Source organism: Miniopterus natalensis, chromosome 14, assembly GCF_054644295.1.
Source record: "Miniopterus natalensis isolate mMinNat1 chromosome 14, mMinNat1.hap1, whole genome shotgun sequence".
Lineage (NCBI taxonomy): Eukaryota > Metazoa > Chordata > Mammalia > Chiroptera > Miniopteridae > Miniopterus > Miniopterus natalensis.
In genome coordinates this window covers 34,718,296-34,738,897 of record NC_142094.1, presented here as the reverse complement: position 1 = coordinate 34,738,897, position 20,602 = coordinate 34,718,296, and the positions used below count along the sequence as shown (strand labels likewise).

The 20,602-nt window shown below is 37.5% G+C and overlaps 1 protein-coding gene across 2 annotated transcripts in view; it reads left to right on the top strand.

Annotated features, from left to right (window-relative positions):
* The first annotated feature begins 862 nt into the window (after positions 1-862).
* Positions 863-20,602, top strand: part of ATAD1 (ATPase family AAA domain containing 1) — a 37,249-nt gene continuing 17,509 nt past the window's right edge. The window contains exons 1-6 of one of the 2 annotated variants that reach the window (XM_016220810.2): positions 863-929; positions 4,656-4,830; positions 10,526-10,624; positions 13,028-13,148; positions 14,968-15,168; positions 18,208-18,314. In XM_016220810.2, coding sequence (XP_016076296.2) covers positions 4,669-4,830; positions 10,526-10,624; positions 13,028-13,148; positions 14,968-15,168; positions 18,208-18,314 — 690 coding nt within the window. In that variant the 5' untranslated portion in view covers positions 863-929; positions 4,656-4,668. The remainder of the gene's footprint in view (positions 930-4,655; positions 4,831-10,525; positions 10,625-13,027; positions 13,149-14,967; positions 15,169-18,207; positions 18,315-20,602) is intronic. The other variant, XM_016220811.2, reaches the window with a different exon arrangement.

Below are 20,602 nucleotides of genomic sequence, written 5' to 3'. Positions count from 1 at the left end.
GTCGCGCGAGGAGCCGTGCGGTCGCCGCAGTCTCGCCGCCTCGCCTGAAGCAGCGGTGCTTCTCGCGCCTGAGGCCAGCGTCTAATGCCCCCCCCCCCCCCCCCCGCAGTGTGCTCTGGAGGCGCTGGCTTTCAGGTTTGCTCCCTCGGGACCTCTCGTGTCACGTCTCTCAGTCTGGAAAGCGGAAGGGGTGAAGAAAACGGGAAGTCACCGAAATGCAAAACCTGCCACCAGAGGCCCGATTCTGCCCCGGCCCCCGGGAGCCTGCCCGGGTGGGCCGCACAGCCGTTTCGCTCTGAGATTTCCAGACGCCACCCCCAGGTGCCCGTCGGCGCGGGCCAGGCGCAGGGGGGGCGCTCGCCCACAAGCGGAAAGGCGGGCGGGGAGGCTGGCCGCGCGCGTCAGCGCTCTGCCTAAAGCGCAGAGCAGGAGCGCGCAGGTTCGCACCGGGCGCTACGGGCCAGAGGGGCGGGAGCGAGGACCCAGCTGGAGTCGGGGCGGAACTTGACGGAGGACACAGAGCGTTTCTTCGCATTCTCAAGAAGGCGCCCCTATTTGCCGGGGCTGCGCCGGGAGCCCGCGAGCAGGGGAGGGGCCTTACGTGACAAGCGCCTTCCCCGGTTCCCTATCCGAGGCTAAGCTGCTAAACGCAGAGCCACGGCGAGCGCCGCAGGCGGACACACCGGCTTCGCGGGAAGCCTAGGCCCAGCCGGGCGCAGCCTAAGCAGCGGGCGCGCGACCTCATGCCCGCCCAGCCCTGGGGCCAGTCCTAAAACCCGGAAGCGCGCCCCGGTCGCCAACAGCCGCGGGCTGCGCATGCTCGGGGCGAGGGGGCGGGCCGCTCGGGCGGAAGCGTTCTCCGCCAGGCGGCGTTTCCTTCCTGTGTGAGCCTAGCGCTGGGCTCCTGCTGCCGCGGGTTTTGCACCGGGGTGAGTAGCGGGTTCCGGCGGGGCCTCGTGGTATGGGCGCGGGACCCCACGGAGCGCCTTCGGGGGCCGGCTCGGAACTGGGAAGCCTAGCAGGAAAGGTCACTCCCCTTCCTCCCATGTCCCGTGTCAGTACGGCCCCCCAGCTCCCCCCCTATCCCTTGGTATCCAGCGCATTAACCTCCAAGGGCGTCCCGGGCCTCACCTTGGCTTTCCGCCCGGCCTAGGCCCTTGGGTGTCAGCGCTGTTCCCAAGAGTTAGGCCACTTCCTACAGGGAATCTCTGTTAGCAGCAGGGTCCCTGCCTGGGCTTGGGGTGGTCCCGGGCGACCTCAGAATCGGGGGCTGGTTGTTGCACCGACACTGCTACCACCTGGTGCAAAAGCGGAGGTGGTTCCCAAGGCCTGGGCACACTTTCGCACAGGGTGATGTTAATTATAACCTGTCCTTTATGTGAAGGTTGGCAGTCTTTCATTGACATAGGCTGTGTTCATAGGACCTTGATGTGTGCGAAACTGGGTCTTTGAGGTTGATAAAAACTTTGTAAAACACTGCCTTGAATCAGGAGAGAAATACTGTAGTGTGAACACTGTACTCTTGGTCCTTAACCTGTCAGTAAATTGCTCCTTGACGAGGTAGTACGATTTCAAAGTTTTCTACCCTGAAATGGAGAACTCTCTAAAATGAAACTATCCGGTGTCATGTTTCCCGAGCAAATAACAGAATTACAGTGTTTTGTGATGTTTCTTAGCTGTACATAGCACCATCTATGTTTATGTACATAAGTGTGTGTTATTTTGTTGACCCTAATGTTTATACGAGGTTTCTCTACTGCTTTATGCACATGCAGCTTTTATTGTAAATTCTGCTGTAATGACATTGTTACTGTCACGGCCTTACATTGCAGACATATCAATATCACATGAATGATAGATGAGTGTGCAATAAGGTATATACTGTTACAACCTACAAGTAGAAGTTTCAGTTTCATTTCAAGATTATGAGGTCATTTTAAAAGATGGACTACTATTTTAGAAGTGGCCATAGTTCTAGACTACTGTATTACAGTCAATAATTTAGTTATGGGAAATACATAGTTAACAGAGGTTTTGTATCTTGATATTTTTATAGGATTAAAATTGTTACTATCTTGATGACTGGGATGTACTGATAACCTTAGTTTTTCATGTAGTTCAGTGAACATCCAGTAGATGGCAGTTTTATCACTACTAAATCAAACTTGAAATAAATGAAAACCTTTTATTCAGATATCTCTAGTTTTCACAGATTGTTGTTAAAACCCTTATTTTGCCTATTGGTTTACTTTCATTAATGAATAATGCCCTCAAATAATGGTACCACATATTCCATCCAACTGCATTTTCAAATTTACTCTGTTGGAATAAAGGCTAGAGAAGTAAAATCTTCACATCCTATAAGAAGTGGAATATTGTTAACCTATTTTTAGGAATTCATGCTGATGGAAAAAACTGTACTTTGATTTGTTACATGAGACATTTTAATTAGGTGGCTTCTTTTCCTTAGCTCCATTTTAAAAAATGCAATTAATAAAATAACCAGACTGTGCATTCCTTGAGTAATTGTATCTTAGCCATTATTGTGTATCCAGTATATAGTAGGCATTATATATACCTGTATAATAAGTGCTTTATTGTATGAGTGAAATCATTTAACGTTCCTAGGCCAAAGTTTCTTCCCCCAAAATGAAGGCTTTCAATTATTTAGTTAAGTTTAAATTAAATAATGTCCTATGGTAAAGTGAATGGCTTCTCATAATGGAGAAGTAAAGTGAATGGAACCCTTGACTTTTCTTTGGAAGTCATTCAAAAATCTGGCAGTAATTGTGTTAGAATGATTGAATGGGAAGTTTTTCTGCAGTTGCAATTTATCTGTTAAACAAATAATTATTGAATAGTCTCTTTTTTGTATGTAACATTTATAAAAATGGGTAAAATATAAATCTTATTTATAAGGATTTACACTCTCATTGAGTAGACTCAGTATCACATAAGTTCAATAGTACAACCAAATTAATAACATAGAGGATCAGGAGGTTTTTGAAGTTTGGATAGAATTTGACTAATCCTAGGTGAAGGGGGAAAAATGACCCGTCCAGGGTACCAGGCAGATAGGCTGGAGGGATAATACATGGGGCATTTTCAGATCCTAGTGACACCAACTATTGAGGATCTTTATTGAGAAGTGGTGAAAAGTAAGATGCTTAAGTTACTCTTTGGGGCTAGATTAGAATAGTCTTTAATGGTTAGGGTTCCTATAAATAAAGGGAAAGATTTGGGTCTTTTTATTAGGGAGGAATATATACTTGAATGGAGGAAAGGTATCCAAAGGGTATTTCAAAATCGTTGGCACTATTTTATTTTTTATTTATTTATTTATTTTAAAAATATATCTTTATTGATTTCAGAGAGAGGAAAGGAAAGGGAGAGAGGGAGAGAGAGACAGAGACAGAAACATCAATGATGAGAGAGTCACCGATCGAGCCGGCGACCCAGGCATGTGCCCTGACCGGGAATCGAACCCCAATCGCCTGGATCCTAGGTCGACGCTCAACCGCTGAGCCACACCCAGCCGGGCGTTGGCACTATTTTAGAGGGAGGGTGTGAAGAGGATCTTTAATTGAGTAGTGGTAGTGAGAAGAGAAATAAATGATAATTTTCAGAGCTGGAATGACCATAGATACTAATCTGTGCAGTATTTAATTTTTCCTGTTGCTGAGCCATCTGTACAAATTCTGATTCCCTTTCACATGAGTGCAAAATATATTCTCTTTTTTTCCCTTGTCATTTAGCACTCAGCACATTTCTGTTCTATGAGAGTGTAAAGCATTATTTGAAGCTGAGATTCCATCTCCCAAAATGTGATAGTCACATTGTCCCCAGCAAACTTATTTTTTTGGGTAGGCATTGCCTTTGATGGGGGTGTGCATGCCTCCTGTAAGCCTAGCTGTGACTGATGTAGCTGCTCAGAGATATAGTAAAAGTAGGTACATTGCCTTTTTTCCTCTCTATCTTGGGTGCATACTGTATTTTTGTGGTTCAAAAATATTTGAGATTCTGTTGGTTCAGATAGAGTTGGGTTATAGGAAACAATAGTATGGCTCAAAAAAATTAATATCACTTATTAAGGAAGTGACATGTATAAATTTAAGAAGGCTTTGAAGACCTTTAAAAGTAAGTATGAGGAAATAGTGAATTCACAATTTGAGTTTTATTCAAAAAATTACCTGGCTTAAATTACACTTAATAGAAGAAATTCATACCATCACATTAGTAAAGTATTTCATTGTTGGGCTGCCTTTCTTCAGTTAGATTAGTGTTATAGTCATTATTTTTCTAGTCTCTGAAATAGTTATTTTAAAGCTGTTTGAAGAGTAAATACCTTAAGATGTTTATTGTATTTTGCTAGTAGAGTTATTCTCTACTTAAATTATATGAGCTTTTAGGCAAGTTCATTACAAATTCTATAAAATTAACCTCAGTTTCTAATCTGTCCCTTCAGTTTCCAAGGGGAGTTTAAAATGTGTTTGTTTACCTAACATTTAAAAATCCATTTCTCCTCAAAACACTTTTTTAAGGTAGGTAATGTTGAATTTGACTAGTAGTTTTTGTTGCTTAATTTAAAGTTCTTACCAGCCTCCTAATTTTAATGACTAGTTGTTACCTAGTGACATTTCTGTTTGTTTTTTAAGGGTAGCTGTCAAGATGGTACATGCTGAAGCCTTTTCTCGTCCCTTGAGTCGGAATGAAGTTGTTGGGTTAATTTTCCGTTTGACAATATTTGGTGCAGTAACGTACTTTACAATCAAATGGATGGTAGATGCAATTGATCCAACCAGAAAGCAAAAAGTTGAAGCTCAGAAACAGGTATGATTAAAATCTTTGAGGGTCATTTCTCTTGTAGCTAGCAAATATTTTTCCATAAAACTAAGGATATAGTAGAATTATAAGTTAATGAGAAGTCCTGTAAGATTCACATTAAAATGTTTATGTCATATTTAATTTCATTATTCCTAAAAATAATTGTTTCTCAAATCCTTTTTGATATATAAGCAACTTAGAAGAGAAAATGATGAAGAATAAAAATAGTATTTGGTTGCGAACATTCTTATTAGATTATTTCTGTCAGTTATTTGTTATCTGAAGGAATCTAGGTAAAACTTTTGAACAGATTAAACAAAATTTATCTTTAGTAAGGCATACATTTTGCTTTGTATGACATTTGAAATGTGGGTAATACAAATTGTCAGTTTTAGACTTACAAACTACACAAATTTCTAATTAAGGAATTGCTAAAAAAACTTATTGTTAATATAAGTTGTAATTTTATTTTTCAGCTACTGCCTCTTGTCTTTTCCTCTTAGGATGACATATTTGTTTTGGTTCCTACTTTTTTCTAAAAAACAAAAGCCTTCAAGAAGTCTTTCAAATTTTTCTTGCTGTTCGAGGGCAAGATGTTTTATTCATGGATTTTTTAGATTTCTTCTGTGAGTTGTGACTCTGATGCATTCAGTAAACCTTTATTGAGCTCCTAGCGAGTGCTTGGTGCCGAGGATAAAAGATGAATAAATTGTGTTCTTTGAGATGCTGTAGGCTGATGTGAGAAATAGGGATGTAAAGAAATGACGGTTTTACAGTGTTATTCATAGTTCTCAAATCAGTGAAAACTAGTTTCATAATTACTGCTTACTGTATATGTCTGAAAAGCAATTTGGACAGTTGTGAGTTTGTTTCTTGAGTTTGATTATAAAATAATTGACTCAAGGTCTAGATTATGTCATCATATCAGTCAATTCATAACTCTCTAGGACGTCTGACCAGTGTAGATTTTTTAAAAAATGAGTTTGAGTATATCCACGTGTCAGCCTAAGTGTACATCCTCTGCCCCTCATCTGAATCATGAAGTCAATTTAAGTCTGAGGTTAAATTATTGATAAGTATGTTATTTAAAGAAATTTTAAAAGCAGAATGTGACTTGAAACAGAATTTTGTTATTTGTTTTCTTGGCTTCTAAGAGCCCTGGAATACACATGTGGAAGACATGTAGAAAACCAAATATAGATACTTAAGTAATACATGAATACATTAAACCTTTATTGAAAACTATGTGTATAGTATTGTTCAAAATGTCACATATGTGAAGTAGCTAATACCACATCTAACCTGATAGTGTCCATGGTAGGGAGAAAAGACTTGTTTATGATCGTATAAATTATAATCATAAATAGATATCTTCATTGCCTAATGAGTAGTGAAGACAAACTATGGCATTTAGAGAAAGCATTCACTGATGATTGAGGCAGTTGAGGATGACTTCATGAAAGACCTTGGCCTCCAGAATAGGCAAGGACAGTTTTAAGTAGAAAAAATCATGAACAGAGTCATGATGGGGATAGGAATAACAAGACCTGTTAAAGGAACAGTAAATAGACTAGTCAGGTTGGAATAGAGTGTTTATGCAACTAACTAGTAGAACTTGGAGGGAGAAGTAAGGGACTAACTGATAAAGGACTTTGAGTACAAAGTTAGAGAACACAGCTCTACTTTTTTCTTACTCAGTCTTCTCAGTGTTTTGGTGGGTGAACAGAGGCTGTTAAATGTCACAGCATTGAGAAGTTCATCAGCTAAGGAGGAGGCATGCTTTCTGTTTGTCCAGCGGCTATAGCTTCTCTATTATCCTTCCTTTTTCCTGCCTTACTTCCCTGGCTAACTATTGAAATATGCTGTTGACCAGTTGAAGTCTTTTGTATAGGCAGTGATAAACCATTAAACAGTTTTGAGTTGGTGGATGATGTGTAGAAATAGTTCTGGCAAAGACTTAGGTAGAGTAAGGGGGTGAAAAAAGGAATGGAATGGGTGAAAAGAATAATAATAATGAATGTTGGAAGGGCTTTGTGATGATGTGGGAAAAGAAAAAAGACGCTTTACAAATGGGTCCAAGATTTGTCTGGAGTCCTCAAAGACTCATAATATGTTTTTAAAAAAATTTTTACTTATTGATTTTAGAGAGAGAGAGAGAGAGAGAGAGAGAAATATGGATTTGTTGTTCCACTTATTTAGGCACTCATTGGTTGCTTCTTGTATGTGCCCTGACCTGGGATCGAACCTGTAACCTTGGCGTATCAAGACGATGCTCTAACCAACTGAGCTACCCAGCCAGGGCTACTTAGGAACTGGTAGATAGGGCAAGTTTATGGGAAGATGACATTTGATTTGGGCATCTTATCCAACAACTTTCAGAATAAATACAATAAAATCAGAAGGAAGAAATGTAAGTGAACTAACCCTATGATGATGGTCTTCACATGTCCAAAAAGGTATATTTTCTACAATTTTAATGCATGTTTGTGATAAGAGCTTATACCTAATATATAAAGCTAATTACTCAAATTCTTTGATATTTTCTATTTAAGTGCATTTTTAAAAGCTTTGTATTAGTGATTTCCTCTGTCTACACTTAAATTGGAGTACTTTAGCTGTGACTTCAGTAAAAGGTTTTTAACTTACGTTTAATTAGTTCATTTATCTCTTTTTTAACCCTTTGTGGTCGTTTGTCTACTCTCAGCCACCAAAGCTTTTTTACCGTTCCGGTCGTATGTCTGCTCTCAGCCACCACAGCAAGGAACCCTACGAATCTTAACTCTATTCATTCATGTATCAGTTCATAATTTCTCTTGTTTATCCTTCATAATCTTGCATGTTATATATCACTACTCTTTCAATGGAAATTAATTCCAACCAGTACGACACCCATGTCCAAATTTAATACGACCACAAAGGGTAATTCTTGTTAATGCTATCTCTAAAATTATTCTTCCAAAAGAACAACCAATTTTAGTAAACTTTTAGAACCTAAATGAAATGAGTGTTTCTTTTGCTGCTTTTCTCCATTTCCTCTTTCCCCAGTTTAGGCAAAAATATTAGTTCACTATTTCCTACCCCACTTCTTAATTTTTAAAATCATATTTCACATGGAGAAAAATGAAATAGCATGAAAGGATTAAAAATACTATGAAACAGTTAAAAAGATGGGTATACAGTAAAATGTAAGCTTCCCTCCCACCTCTGACTCCCTTCACAACCCAGTTCACCATTTTTCCTCCATAGAAACAACTACTTGGAGAGACCCAATTAAAAACCAAGCAAATGTTGGTGACTAGAAAATATAATTGTCATTAAGCTGCAAATGATAAACCAACACATGGACATAAGCCATTTTAGAGTAATCCAATCATGATTTTGTTTTTCTAGTTAAAACATTTTAGAAATAGAGGCTCAGTTAAATGTGTCGAAGCTGGACAATTAGGTAACTTATTACTGGAACAGTTTGGTGGTGGTATGGTGTTTTGGGATGTTTTCTTTTCATTGATAATTTTTTAAACCGTGATCTGCTCTCCCAAATAAGGACTATTAGTGTTTCATCTGAATATAAGCTTTGAAATTAGACAAATTAGGGTTTGAGCTCTGGTAGTGCCAGTTTCTAGCTGTGTAGTCTTAGCAGTTCTTCTAATTTCTTTGATCCTTGAGTTCCTCATCTGAGAAATGAGAATAATAATAGCTATTCTCAGGATGGATTATAAAGTACCCACCACAGTGCCAGGTAATGTTGTAGATGCTCCATAGACATTAATTTATTTTTTCTCTCAGTGTTAATGCAACCTGAAGACATTGTTAAATGAGACTGCTGTTATGGGGAAAAGATTCTAGGTAAACTCGACTATAACAATTTCTGTCTCAGGGTAAAGAAAAATAGTTGATTTTTTTTTTTTTTAAAGAAACTCCAGATATAAATAAAGATTGTTATTATTTAAAGCAAGAGGTAATTTTGGCCTGGAGTGAAATTTTAAGGGCAACTACCTAATGGGGAAAAAGGCAGGGTTTCTCAACTTGGCACTAATAACATTTGGGGCCAGATAATTGGGGAACATAGGGGGACAGGCTATCCTGTGCCTTCTAGAATGTTTAGCAGCATCCCTGTCTCTGCTGACTGGATGCCAGTAGTTCCCTCCTCTTCACCCAAGTTTTCACAACCAAAAGTATTCTCAGACTTTGCCAAATGTCCCCTTGGGTGCAAATTCACCCCCAGTTGAGAACCAACCACTATTTTAGAGCATGGCCTAAAAAAGAACACGTGGGATGGCTTTACATTTATAGAATCATAATGAAAAAGAAGAGTTAAGTTAATGTTGTTACAGATACTAAAATGGAATACCTTTCATAGCTGACACATAAAAGATTTAAAGGCCGTGAAAGAGAAGATATTTATAAGAAAAAGATAAAAGGATCTGGGGAAGGCAACTTTATCCATTGAGTAATTTTACAGGGGGGTGGCTAAATAGGAATAATGATGTGGTATATAGCACTTTTAAAAAATTCTATTATTACTAGAATATGATCAACACACATTTATCCACATCCTTTAAGCATTATCCTATAATGCTGAGTGATTTGAATTTCCTTGTAGAGCAGCAAGATCTTATATAATCACAAATATGTTAGGAAAAGGTAACAAAAATTTAGGTAAGTACATGATATAGCAGAGCACCTTTATTTCTAAAAATGTTCACTTATTTGAAATTTGAATGTTATTTTTAGATTATTGAAGACTCTTTAGTGGTCACAAACTTCCATCATATAATTGGGGAAACCAAGGTAATATGTGTGATGACTAGAGTATGGGCTCTAGTGTTAGACTGCCTGGATTTGTATATTGCCTCTTTCATTCACTCACTTCTAATCTAAAGTAGTTACTTAATCTGAGCTAAACTTCAGTTTCTTTTTCCAGGGTGGGGGAAATTGTGCCTATCCCATGGGCTCTGAGGATTCAATGAGTTAGTTTATTTATAGTATTTTGACATAATATTTGGCACACTCAACTAAATATTTATCATTATCATGATTTTTATTTTAATTGAAAGCTTTGTTGCATTGTTAGAGCTCATAGGTTTAAGGTTAGTTTTGCCCACCTCTAAAAATATATGTAAGTATACTTCTAATTCAGAATCATTTTTATCATATTTGGTTGCCTAGCACCAGGAATTGACTAACTAAAAGGGACAGCATCTCAGAACAATTTGAAATTAGATAGGTATGAACACCTGTTGGAAATACCTGGGTAATTTGGAGTAAGTTAGGCACCTGTTTTCAGACACACTGTTTATATAAGTAGAGAAACTTCAGCTGTGCATTTCTTGTTTAGCATTAATTCCTCAGTCTTTCATCTTGAGGTTTCATCTCTGTCATGATCATCCTACTAGGAAAGAGAAACCAAGTTGGAGCAGTGTGAGGCCCTGTGTATATCTCTTCAATCATGTACCCTATTTTCTCATTTCCCCTCATTTCTCAGGAGCTGGTTTAAATTGCCCTCGTTTCTGTGGAGTAGACCCTCAAATTTTTCTTTACCTAAGGACTTGCAATGGGAAAGGATGAGATCAAGGGGCCTAGAATATTCCTGGAAAATTCCTGTGTGTCCATTGCTTTTTAGATTTCACAGGTACCTGTTTTAAACTGCCAATATCTAAATATCAAACTAAAGGAGGTTGCTTTTTTTCTTTTTCCCTAGGCAGAGAAGTTAATGAAGCAAATTGGTGTGAAAAATGTGAAGCTTTCAGAATATGAAATGAGCATTGCTGCTCATCTTGTAGACCCTCTTAACATGCATGTATGTACCTTTAATCTTATTTAAGATTTTTGTTTTGGTCTAGAATTTTGTGTCAGTGGTCCCAAAGGCCACAGCCAGGTTTGATGATTCTCTAAGAGGAATCAGGATTCAGCATAGTGTTACTCACAGATATGACTTATTACAGCAAAAGGATACAAGGCAAAATCAGCAAGGAAAGAAGGTCATGGGATGAAGTGATAAAGTCTGAAGGTAATCAGGCACAAACTTCCAAGAATCTTCTCCCATTGAAGCCACACAGGATTCATATGATTCCTCCAGCAACAAGTTATGAGATCATTAGAAACTTCATGCCCAGGGTTTTAATTGGTACTGGTCGCGTAGACTTTGTTTTTCTAACATCAACCAAAATTCTGAAAGAAAATAGGTATTCGCCACAGAGCATGTTTGCACAAACAGTTTAGGCACAGTGAACTGTTCTTATCAGGGAATGAGGGGAACGCTCCTAAAACCTAAGTTCCCATACTCCAGTCAAGGGCCTGCCTTGCATGCAGGCCTTTCTAAGGATAATAATCTTTTTTTTTTTTTTTTAAGTATATCTTTATTGATTTCAGAGAGAGGAAAGGGAGGGGGAGAGAAAGATAGAAACATCAGTGATGAAAGAGTCATTGATCAGCTGCCTCCTGCACGCTCCCAACTGGGGATTGAGCCCGCAACCCAGGCATGTGCCCTGACCGGGAATTGAACCCCGATCACCTGGATCCTAGGTCGATGCTCAACCGCTGAGCCACGCCCGGCAGGGCAATAATCTTTTTTAAAATAATATGTTTTTATTGATTTTAGAGAGAGAGGAAGAGAGAGGGATAGAAAAATAGAAGCATAGATGAGAGGGAAACATTGGCTGCCTCCTGCACACCCCCTACTGGGGATCGAGCCCACAACCCAGGCATGTGCCCTGACTGGGAATCAGACCAGCTTCCTAGTTCTTGGATTGACACTCAACCACTGAGCCACACCAGCAAGGCCTAAGGATAATAATCTTAGTCCTGATATGTTAGTTTATTTTTGCGCACATTTGTTTAGTTAAACTTGTGCTTTTTTATATTTACCTTTGTGGTATATAAAATATATTGCTTTAAGTCATGTGGATACTTTCAAAATAGACACAGCTTGTATATTTTAAAGCCTTCTGACTCAAGTTTAAAAAATTTTTTTTGGAAAATAAACTAACTGAAAAACACCTTAAAAAAAAAAAAAATCAACCGAACTCTAATATGGCTGAGGGGCTGAATGTGGGGCCAGTCAGAAGCAATAGTTACAACAGACTTACTTTCTTTACGACTTTAAAAAAGTGAAAAAGTAATCACCTACTTTCACTGTAGCTATAACAGAAAACTGAGTATGTCAGTACAGCTTTACTCAGAAGTGAATATAGGTAAGGCCTCAAAAAAGTACCATTGTAAATTTATAAATCATTCAAATGGACGATCAGTTCTGGGGGTCTATATATCTTTGTGCACACAGATAATGACAGACGTACATTTTTATCTTCTAGATATGGGAATAGAATATTGTATTTCATTTTATTTATACCTCTTGTTACAAAATTTATTTATACTTCTTTTTTAAGGTTTTTTTTTTTTCAGTTAGTTTATTTTCCAAAACATTTTTTTTAAACTTGAGTCAGGCCTGGCGGGGCGTGGCTCAGTGGTTGAGCATCGACCTAGGATCCAGGCGATCGGGGTTCGGTTCCCGGTCGGGGCACATGCCCAGGTTGCAGCCTCGATCAGTGACTCTCTCATCGTTGATGTTTCTGTGTCTCTCTCTCCCTTTCCTTTCCTCTCTCTGAAATCAATAAAGATATATTTAAAAAATAAAAATAAACTTGAGTCAGAAGGCTTTAAAATATACAAGCTGTCTATTTTGAAAATATCCTCTATTTACTATTTATAAAGACAAGTCTTAACACAGTTTTACTTTTGACTAATAAAATTCAGAAGTCTATTTTGGTGGTATAGACCTTTTTTCTAAAATTCATCCCTATTTTTGACAGCGTCATATATGAATTAGGCACACTTCTGGTGAGCTCTTCTGTACCAGCAGTGCTGAATTAACTGAGCTGGTTGCCGGTCTTCTTGGTGGGAGTATTTCCTCTTAAATGGAGTAAATTCAGCATATTAAGTCCCTGCAGAATTTTGAGTGCCAGACCTAGTGCCTTTTTCTTAAATAGTAGGTACTTGATTATTAAATTCCTATTTGTAGTGTCATAGTAGTTTAATTTAGTTATTGCTACGAAAAGTCTTCACTCACATTAATGTATAATTTTAATCTTTTATTTTTTTATGTATAATTATCAGATTAAATTTTTCCATTTGAGGAAGTTTTTTCTTGCTTCAGTAAGTAGACATTAGATGTAAAATTCGTGTTGACCTTACCTTTTACCAGGTTACTTGGAGTGATATAGCAGGTTTAGATGATGTCATTACGGATCTGAAAGACACCGTCATCTTACCTATCAGAAAGAAACATTTGTTTGAAAATTCCAGGCTTCTGCAGCCTCCAAAAGGTAAAGTAAAAGCTTATATTTGCTACAGCATTAAAAATCTTGGAATCATTGAAACTTTGTCATTATAGAACAGGTGGGTTTGAAGTTAGATTTTCAAGAGAATGCTGAGATCCAGTAAACTTTTACAAATAATAGTTTTAATATAATTGCTCATTCTTCAGCTTTCCAAATTTAGATAAATTTTTCTCCCTATAGTTACACTGCAAAATAATCCCTTTATTTCAGACTCACTCATTACTTCCAAGTAAATGAAAATTGGGAAAAATCAAGGTTTAAAAAAAACCCCGAAGTCACAAAATGTGTTTTTTGTTTTTGAGATAATACTTTAAAAAAAAATTAAATTTATTGGGGTAGCACTGATTAATATGATTATGTAGGTTCCTGTCCCATCACATTATCTGTAGAGGCAGAAGCAGATCTGGTGACCCAATAGAACTTCCAGTTTAGCAAAGATTGTATAGCATGTCTCTCACTTTTTCCAGGGTAATGTTCTTTCCTTCATCCACAACTATGTTAGAATGGTAGTCTTGAAAATGACCACCCCTTCCTCCACATAGATTATCGTATTATTTTAGGCTAAGAATATAAGTTTTCTATGCTGCCTTGGGTCACAGTAGTTTACTGTATCTTTGTGGATTTGGGTGTGTATTTAAAATCTTTGAATTCTTGTTGCTTGTTTAAATCATATTAAATATGAATGTATACCAGAGGCTAAAGTTAAGTTCTAGAAATAAGCATTGTCTTTAAGTATTTTAAAAGTTAATTGTAATGTATTATTTTACTCATTCTTTCAGAATTAATATGAAATATAACATAAATGCTATGAATTGAGATACATTGTGTTATGGGAAATGTAGTGAGGATAAAGGCCAGTGGTCAGCAAGGCCAGGACTAAAGGTTGTTCTCTAATATCTAAACTGTGAAGAGTAAATAATTCAGTGAGGATATGGTAAGCAGAGCTCAGAATTGGTAACAAATGGTAGGCAACTATTAAGTCTTTTGAACTATTTTCTAAATAATGGAAAGATAATACAGAAATTTGAGCAAAAAGTCATTTCATCTGATTTATATATTTAAGTAAACACTTTGATTGCTCAGGAATGAATCAAGGATATCCACAATGGGTGTAGGAAGACTGTTTTGAAAGCCATTACCTTCATCCAAATGAGAGATAATAGAAATTAGTTTAGAGAATAGACATGTAGCTGGAGAAGGACCAGTGGCTTTAATAAATATTTAGGAGATAAGGCTGATAAGACATGCTGATTGACAGGATAAGGTAAGTAAGGAAGAAGAAGCCCAATTAAGGATGGTTCCATTCTGAGTGCAGTTACTCATCAGATTTATTTGGGCATAAAGATCATAAGTTTAATTTTGAATGTGTGGAATTTGAGCTCCCCTATGACAAGTGTTGAATGTCAAATAAGTTGAATTGGTCTATTTTCTTTGGGCTGTTGTTAGTATGCAATAGTGCTCTGTTAGCTTGTGAAGCTGGAGGGTGTTAGATGATTTTATTTCTTAACCATTGATTGAGGGTTGTCAGTTTGGATGTGAAGATAATTGCCTTTAATATTCTGAACTGGACCTTTTTATTGAAGGCAGGATGTACAAGGTGCTATAATCCCAAATACTTGTCATCACTGATACTGAATATAGAATATGGCTCCTTCCTTTTCTTCTATTAAAAAGATTAATAAAAACAAGTGAATATTGGGACAAATTTTAGTGTGGGCAGAATTAATATGTTGATTATCACATAAACTAAAGCAAATATCTTGTTTTCTTAAAGGAAATAATGAAATAACATGTTAATTTCCAGGTGTTCTCCTCTATGGGCCTCCAGGCTGTGGTAAAACGTTGATTGCCAAGGCTACAGCCAAAGAAGCAGGCTGTCGATTTATTAACCTCCAGCCTTCAACACTGACAGATAAGTGGTATGGAGAATCTCAGAAATTAGCGGCTGCTGTTTTTTCCCTTGCCATAAAGCTACAGCCTTCCATCATCTTTATAGATGAAATAGGTATGCTATGTTTTCTAGGGGAGCATTTTAAAATACCATTTTTAAGTGTGGTATGTAGATGACCAGATGGACTTTTAGCATTTTGTAGGCCAAATTGATAAAACAAAAGAGATAACCGCCATCCTAAGATATCACCCATAATTTCTGTGTTGCAGAATGGATCTGTTCATTATCCTACTTGATAGTTTTTTCTGTGTTTTCCCTCTTACAGACAGAGTGCAATAGACATCCATGTACACTGTAGATACCTAGAAGTTGAACCATTAGGCTGTGTGTTGTGTTCATCTTCAACCTCACTAGGACTACCAGTTCTTCAAAGTGGTTATACCTGTTTTCACTTTCATTATTGTGTAGTTTGTATTCCTAGATACTCCCTAAAATTTGTTGGGGTTTTTTGTTTGTTTTTTGTTTGTTTTGTTTTTAAGGAATTAGTAGTTTATGGTTTTGTTTTTTTTTGTTTTGTTTTTTAAAAATATATCTTTATTGATTTCAGAGAGAGGAAGGGAGAGGGAGTGAGAGAGAGAGAAACATCAATGATGAGAGAGTCATTGATCAGCTGCCTCCTGCACGCCCCCGACTGGGGATTGAACCGGTATCTCCTGGATCCTAGGTTGATGCTCAACTGCCCAGCCACACCTGGCTGGGCTAAAATTTGTTTTTTTCAGACATTATCATCACTTTTTGCCAATTTAGATTGCATGAGTTATCTCATTATTGTTTTAATTTGGGACTTTCTGCTTACTATTAAGTGTGGGCATCTTTTAACATGTTGGTTAGTCATTTGCATTTCCTTGCTTTTAAGTTGTTGATATTTGGGGTGATTTTTCTTGATAATTCTTTTTTTTTTTTTTTTTTTTTATATCTATATATATCTTTATTGATTTCAGAGAGAGGGCAGCAGAGGGAGAGAGAGATAGAAACACCAATAATGAGAGAGTCATTGGGGATGGAGCCCGCAACCCGGGTATGTGCCCTGACCGGGAATCGAACCTCGATCTCCTGAATCCCAGGTTGATGCTCAACTGCTGAGCCACGCCCTGCTGGGCTCTTGATAATTCTTTGTTGATGTTCATTAGCATTGCTGGATCTTATGGGAAAACTATATTTAGCTTTGTAAGAAACTACTAAACTATCTTCCAAAGTGGCTATACCATTTTGCAGTTTCACCAGCAACAAATAAGAGGTCCTGTTGCTCTGCCGCCTTGTCAGCAGTTGATTGGATTTTATCAGCCTTTTGGATTTTAGTTATTCTAATAAGTTTGTAGTGATGTCTTATTGTTATATTAATTTGCAGTTCCCTAATGACATGTCATTGAGCATCTTTTCATATGTTTATTTGCCATATGTTTATCTTCTTTGGTGAGGTGTCTGTTCAGATCTTTTTGGGTTGTTTTTCTATTGTTGAATTTTAAGAGTTCTTTGTATATCTTGGATACAAGCCCTTTATCAAATATTTGTTTTGTAAATATTTTCCCCCAGTCTGTGCCTTGACTTTTCTCTTACCAGTGTCTTCCACAGGGAAGGATTTTTAATTTTAATAAACTCTAACTGCATCATTTTTTCTCTGATGGATTGTGCTTCTGGTGTTGTATTTAAAAACTCATCATTATACCCTAGGTCACCTAGATTTCTCTTATATTGTATTCTGGCTTTATAGTTTTGTGTTTTACATTTAGATCTGTGATCATCCATTTTGAGTTAATTTTTATGAAAGGTATAAGGTCTGTGTCTAGATAATTTTTTTGCATAGGAATGGATGTCCAGTTCTTCTAGCACCATTTATGATATGCGTTAAGTTTTTACAAAAATATTTTGTCCAACTTTTAAAATAGTGTTTATGTATATCTTTTGCCATCCTTTTCACCATTCTGAGCCCTTATATTTAAGTATGTCTCTTGTAAGCAGCATGCAGTGGTGGTTAACTGAATGCTGCTTACAAGTATGCAGGCAGCTAAACAATTTCTCTTATAAAAATAAGCAATTTAAAATGATTAGATTTTCTTTTACCCCTTTTTTTTGTGTGTGTGAGTTAATTTGATACATAGTCCAACAATGGAAAAATTGTTCAAAATTGAAACTATAAGAAATCCAGAATATATGTTTACCATCACAAGACTGTCATGACATGGTAATGTTTTTTTGATATTTTTTTTAAAGCTTGGACCTAGAACATTACACAGCGTTTTGTACCACTTCAAATTCTAGTTTCAAGGCTGAAATGTGAAAGTTACCCAGAGATGGCCAGTAATTTGAAGGGATATAAGACAAAATATTTGAAATAGGGATTGTACTAGAAAATCCAGGATTTATTTTTAGTGTCCTTTTTCATTCTTAGATGTACCACCTTTCAGTTTTTTCATTCTAGAAGGAAAAATGTTTCCCTGCTTCTTAGAAGGATTTCATGTTCATTGTAGATAATTTGGAAGACAAAATAATTCAAAAGAGGAAATTAAAATTGTTCTTAAGTCTATCACTGAGCAATAACCAAAGTTATTTGCCTTTTTTTGTTTTGTTTTGTTTTTACCATGTATAACATTATATGCATGCTAGCTTGTGTATCTTAAACCATTTTCTGTCCTAGATTTTCCCACTTAGTAGTGTATTGACATTTTCTAATGTAATTTTATTTATTACCGGGGGAAGTGTGAGGAAAAAGATGTGACCCTTAATTAAGAGCATAAAGGATACAGATAATCTGGAAAGTTAGGCCTGAAGTATACAGATTTTCCTCTATACAGATTTTCCTCCAAGACACTACTTGATGTTTTTCTAGCCTCTCAGTACCAGATTCTATACTTCTTTTATAGATGTTAGCATAAATGTATTTTTAGGGGGGAAAAAGGAAGATTGTGAACTGTTGTTTTGTTTCAATTTGCCCAATAATTTGCCAAAACTGTTATATCAGAATGTGTGAAAAGGCATAGTAACCCTTTTTCTTGTGATCTTTCAGGAAGTTGTCAGCTTTTGGTTAAATGATTTTAAATTATAAAGAGTAAATAATTTATTAATTTCTAATGTTAAGGACTTTTTTCTTTCTAGACTCCTTTCTACGAAACCGTTCAAGTTCTGACCATGAAGCTACAGCCATGATGAAAGCTCAGTTTATGAGTCTCTGGGATGGACTGGATACTGATCACAGCTGCCAGGTATTTGAAAAAAATGTACCTTAAACTTGTGTTGAAGAGAAAAACCTAGGGTGAAGCCTCTCCTTAGAATTTTTTTTAGGTATGTTTTTATTGACCGTAGAGAGAGGAAGGGAGAGGGAGAGATAGAAACATCGATGACAGAGAAACATCAATTGCCTGCCTTTTGCACACCCCTTACTGGTGATTGAGCCCAGAACTCAGGCGTGTGCCCTGACTGCGAATTGAACTAGTGACCTCTTGGTTCATGGGTTGATGCTCAACCACTGAGTAACACTAGTCAGGCTCTCCTTGGAATTTTTAGAACCATTATGCCATGGAAGAGGAAGTGACTAGTGGCTCTGGGAATGTTTCTATCCTTACTTACCTCCCTAATGCACAGGCTTTACTATTGGCCTCAGCTTAATTCCTTTAGTTTTTTGCAGTTTGTCGATTAATTTATTTGATTTTTAAAAATATTTTATTATTTTGTATTTCTTGTAGCCAGAGGGAGAAAAGGATCCTCTGTATCCACCACATTACCATAAATCAAAAGTAGGAAATACATCATTTTCAAGAGAGAAATTAAGCCACATGCTTTCCTTCTACATCACCTTTATGAAAACATAATTTCATTATGAGGGAAAGTGCCATTAGTATTTATTTCTTGGATGATTGGAGAAGAAAGTACAACAGATAAATTTAGGTGACATCGATAGAAACCATTTTTATTAATAATTGGTTCTGATAGCTCTCCTCAATGGGGGTAGTTTACAGGTTTCCCAAAACTAATATCCTCCTTAGCAACAGAATTTAAAGTACTTAGACAACTGAATAATTTAGGCCATGTAAGAGAAAATAGCTTAATATTATATCCTATCCTATCAGATGATAGTTTTAAAAGCCAAGGAACCTTCGCCAGTTTGTCTAGGTGCTTAGAGCGTTGGCCCTCTGACTAAAGGGTCCCAGGTTCAATTCCAGCCAAGGGCACATTATGTCGGTTGCAGGCTCTGTCCCCATCGGGGTGCGTGCAGAAGGCAACCAATCAATGTGTGTCTCTCACATCAATGTCTCTCTCCCCCCGCCCCCTTCCACTCTCTATGAAAAAGCAATGGAAAAAATATGCATGGGTAAGGATTAAAAAAAAAAAAGCCAAGGAAAGAGCGACAATTTGATGTTTATACTCCAGAGCCACTTTATTCAGAGCCCCACAGCATGGTTCTGAGAGCATGAAACACAACTGAAAACTGAGTTTTCAGAACCATGATTCCTTGTGACGCTAGTAGTACTTACTGTTTTCATTATGACAGATTTTTATTTGAGGGAGCAAATAAAGATGTTACTTTTTTAATCAGATTTAAAATATATATATATCATTTTTTTATTTCAGAGAGAGGAAGGGAGAGGGAGAGAAAGTTTTGAAACATCAGTGATGTGAGAGAGTCATCATTGATCAGCTGCCTCCTGCACGCCCCTAACTGGGAATGGAGCCTGCAACCCGGGCATGTGCCCTGACTGGGAACCGCAATCCTCTGGATCCTAGATCAATGCTCAACCGCGGAGCCACTCCTAGCCGGGCAAGATGTTACTTTTTTATTAAACTTCAGCCCCAATTTTTTCCCTTATGTTGAGGGGTTTAAAATTGACATTATTAATTTGAATAGCAATTTTAGACATATTCTTCTTTAAGCTGAACCAGTTAGCTTTTCTCTAAAATTGTCTGTTTTATGACTATAGATGGAGCCCACTACCCCAGGTAACTTTCTGGAATGTCTGATACAGCCACAAAGGAAACAAAAATAGTTGTATGGCACAGTTAAACCTGCCACCACTACTGGAAATCCAAATTAACTGATGACATATTCTTCATCTTGAGAGACATGAGACATAAAAGATAACAGTGTTTTTAGGATAGTCATTGACATAAAGTTTTGAGGTATAAATTTAGATCTGATTTTTTTAAAATTTATCTTTATTGTTGAAAGTATTACAGGTGTCCCATTTTCCCCCCCAATTGACCCCCTCCACCTCGCTCCCACCCCCGCCCCAGGCCTTCACCCCATCATTGTCTGTGTCCATGGGTTATGCATATATACATATAACTTCTTTGGTTAATCTCTTCCCACCCTCCACCCCCCTTCCCTCTTCCCTCTGCCCTCTGAAATATGATCGTCTGTTACATGCGTCAGTGTCTCTGGATCTATTTAGTCCATCAGATTCTTTTGTTCATTAGCTTCTTGTTAAAGAAGACCCTTCAACTTTTCCTGTAGTGCTGGTTTGGTGGTGATGAACTCCTTTAGCTTTTCCTTGTC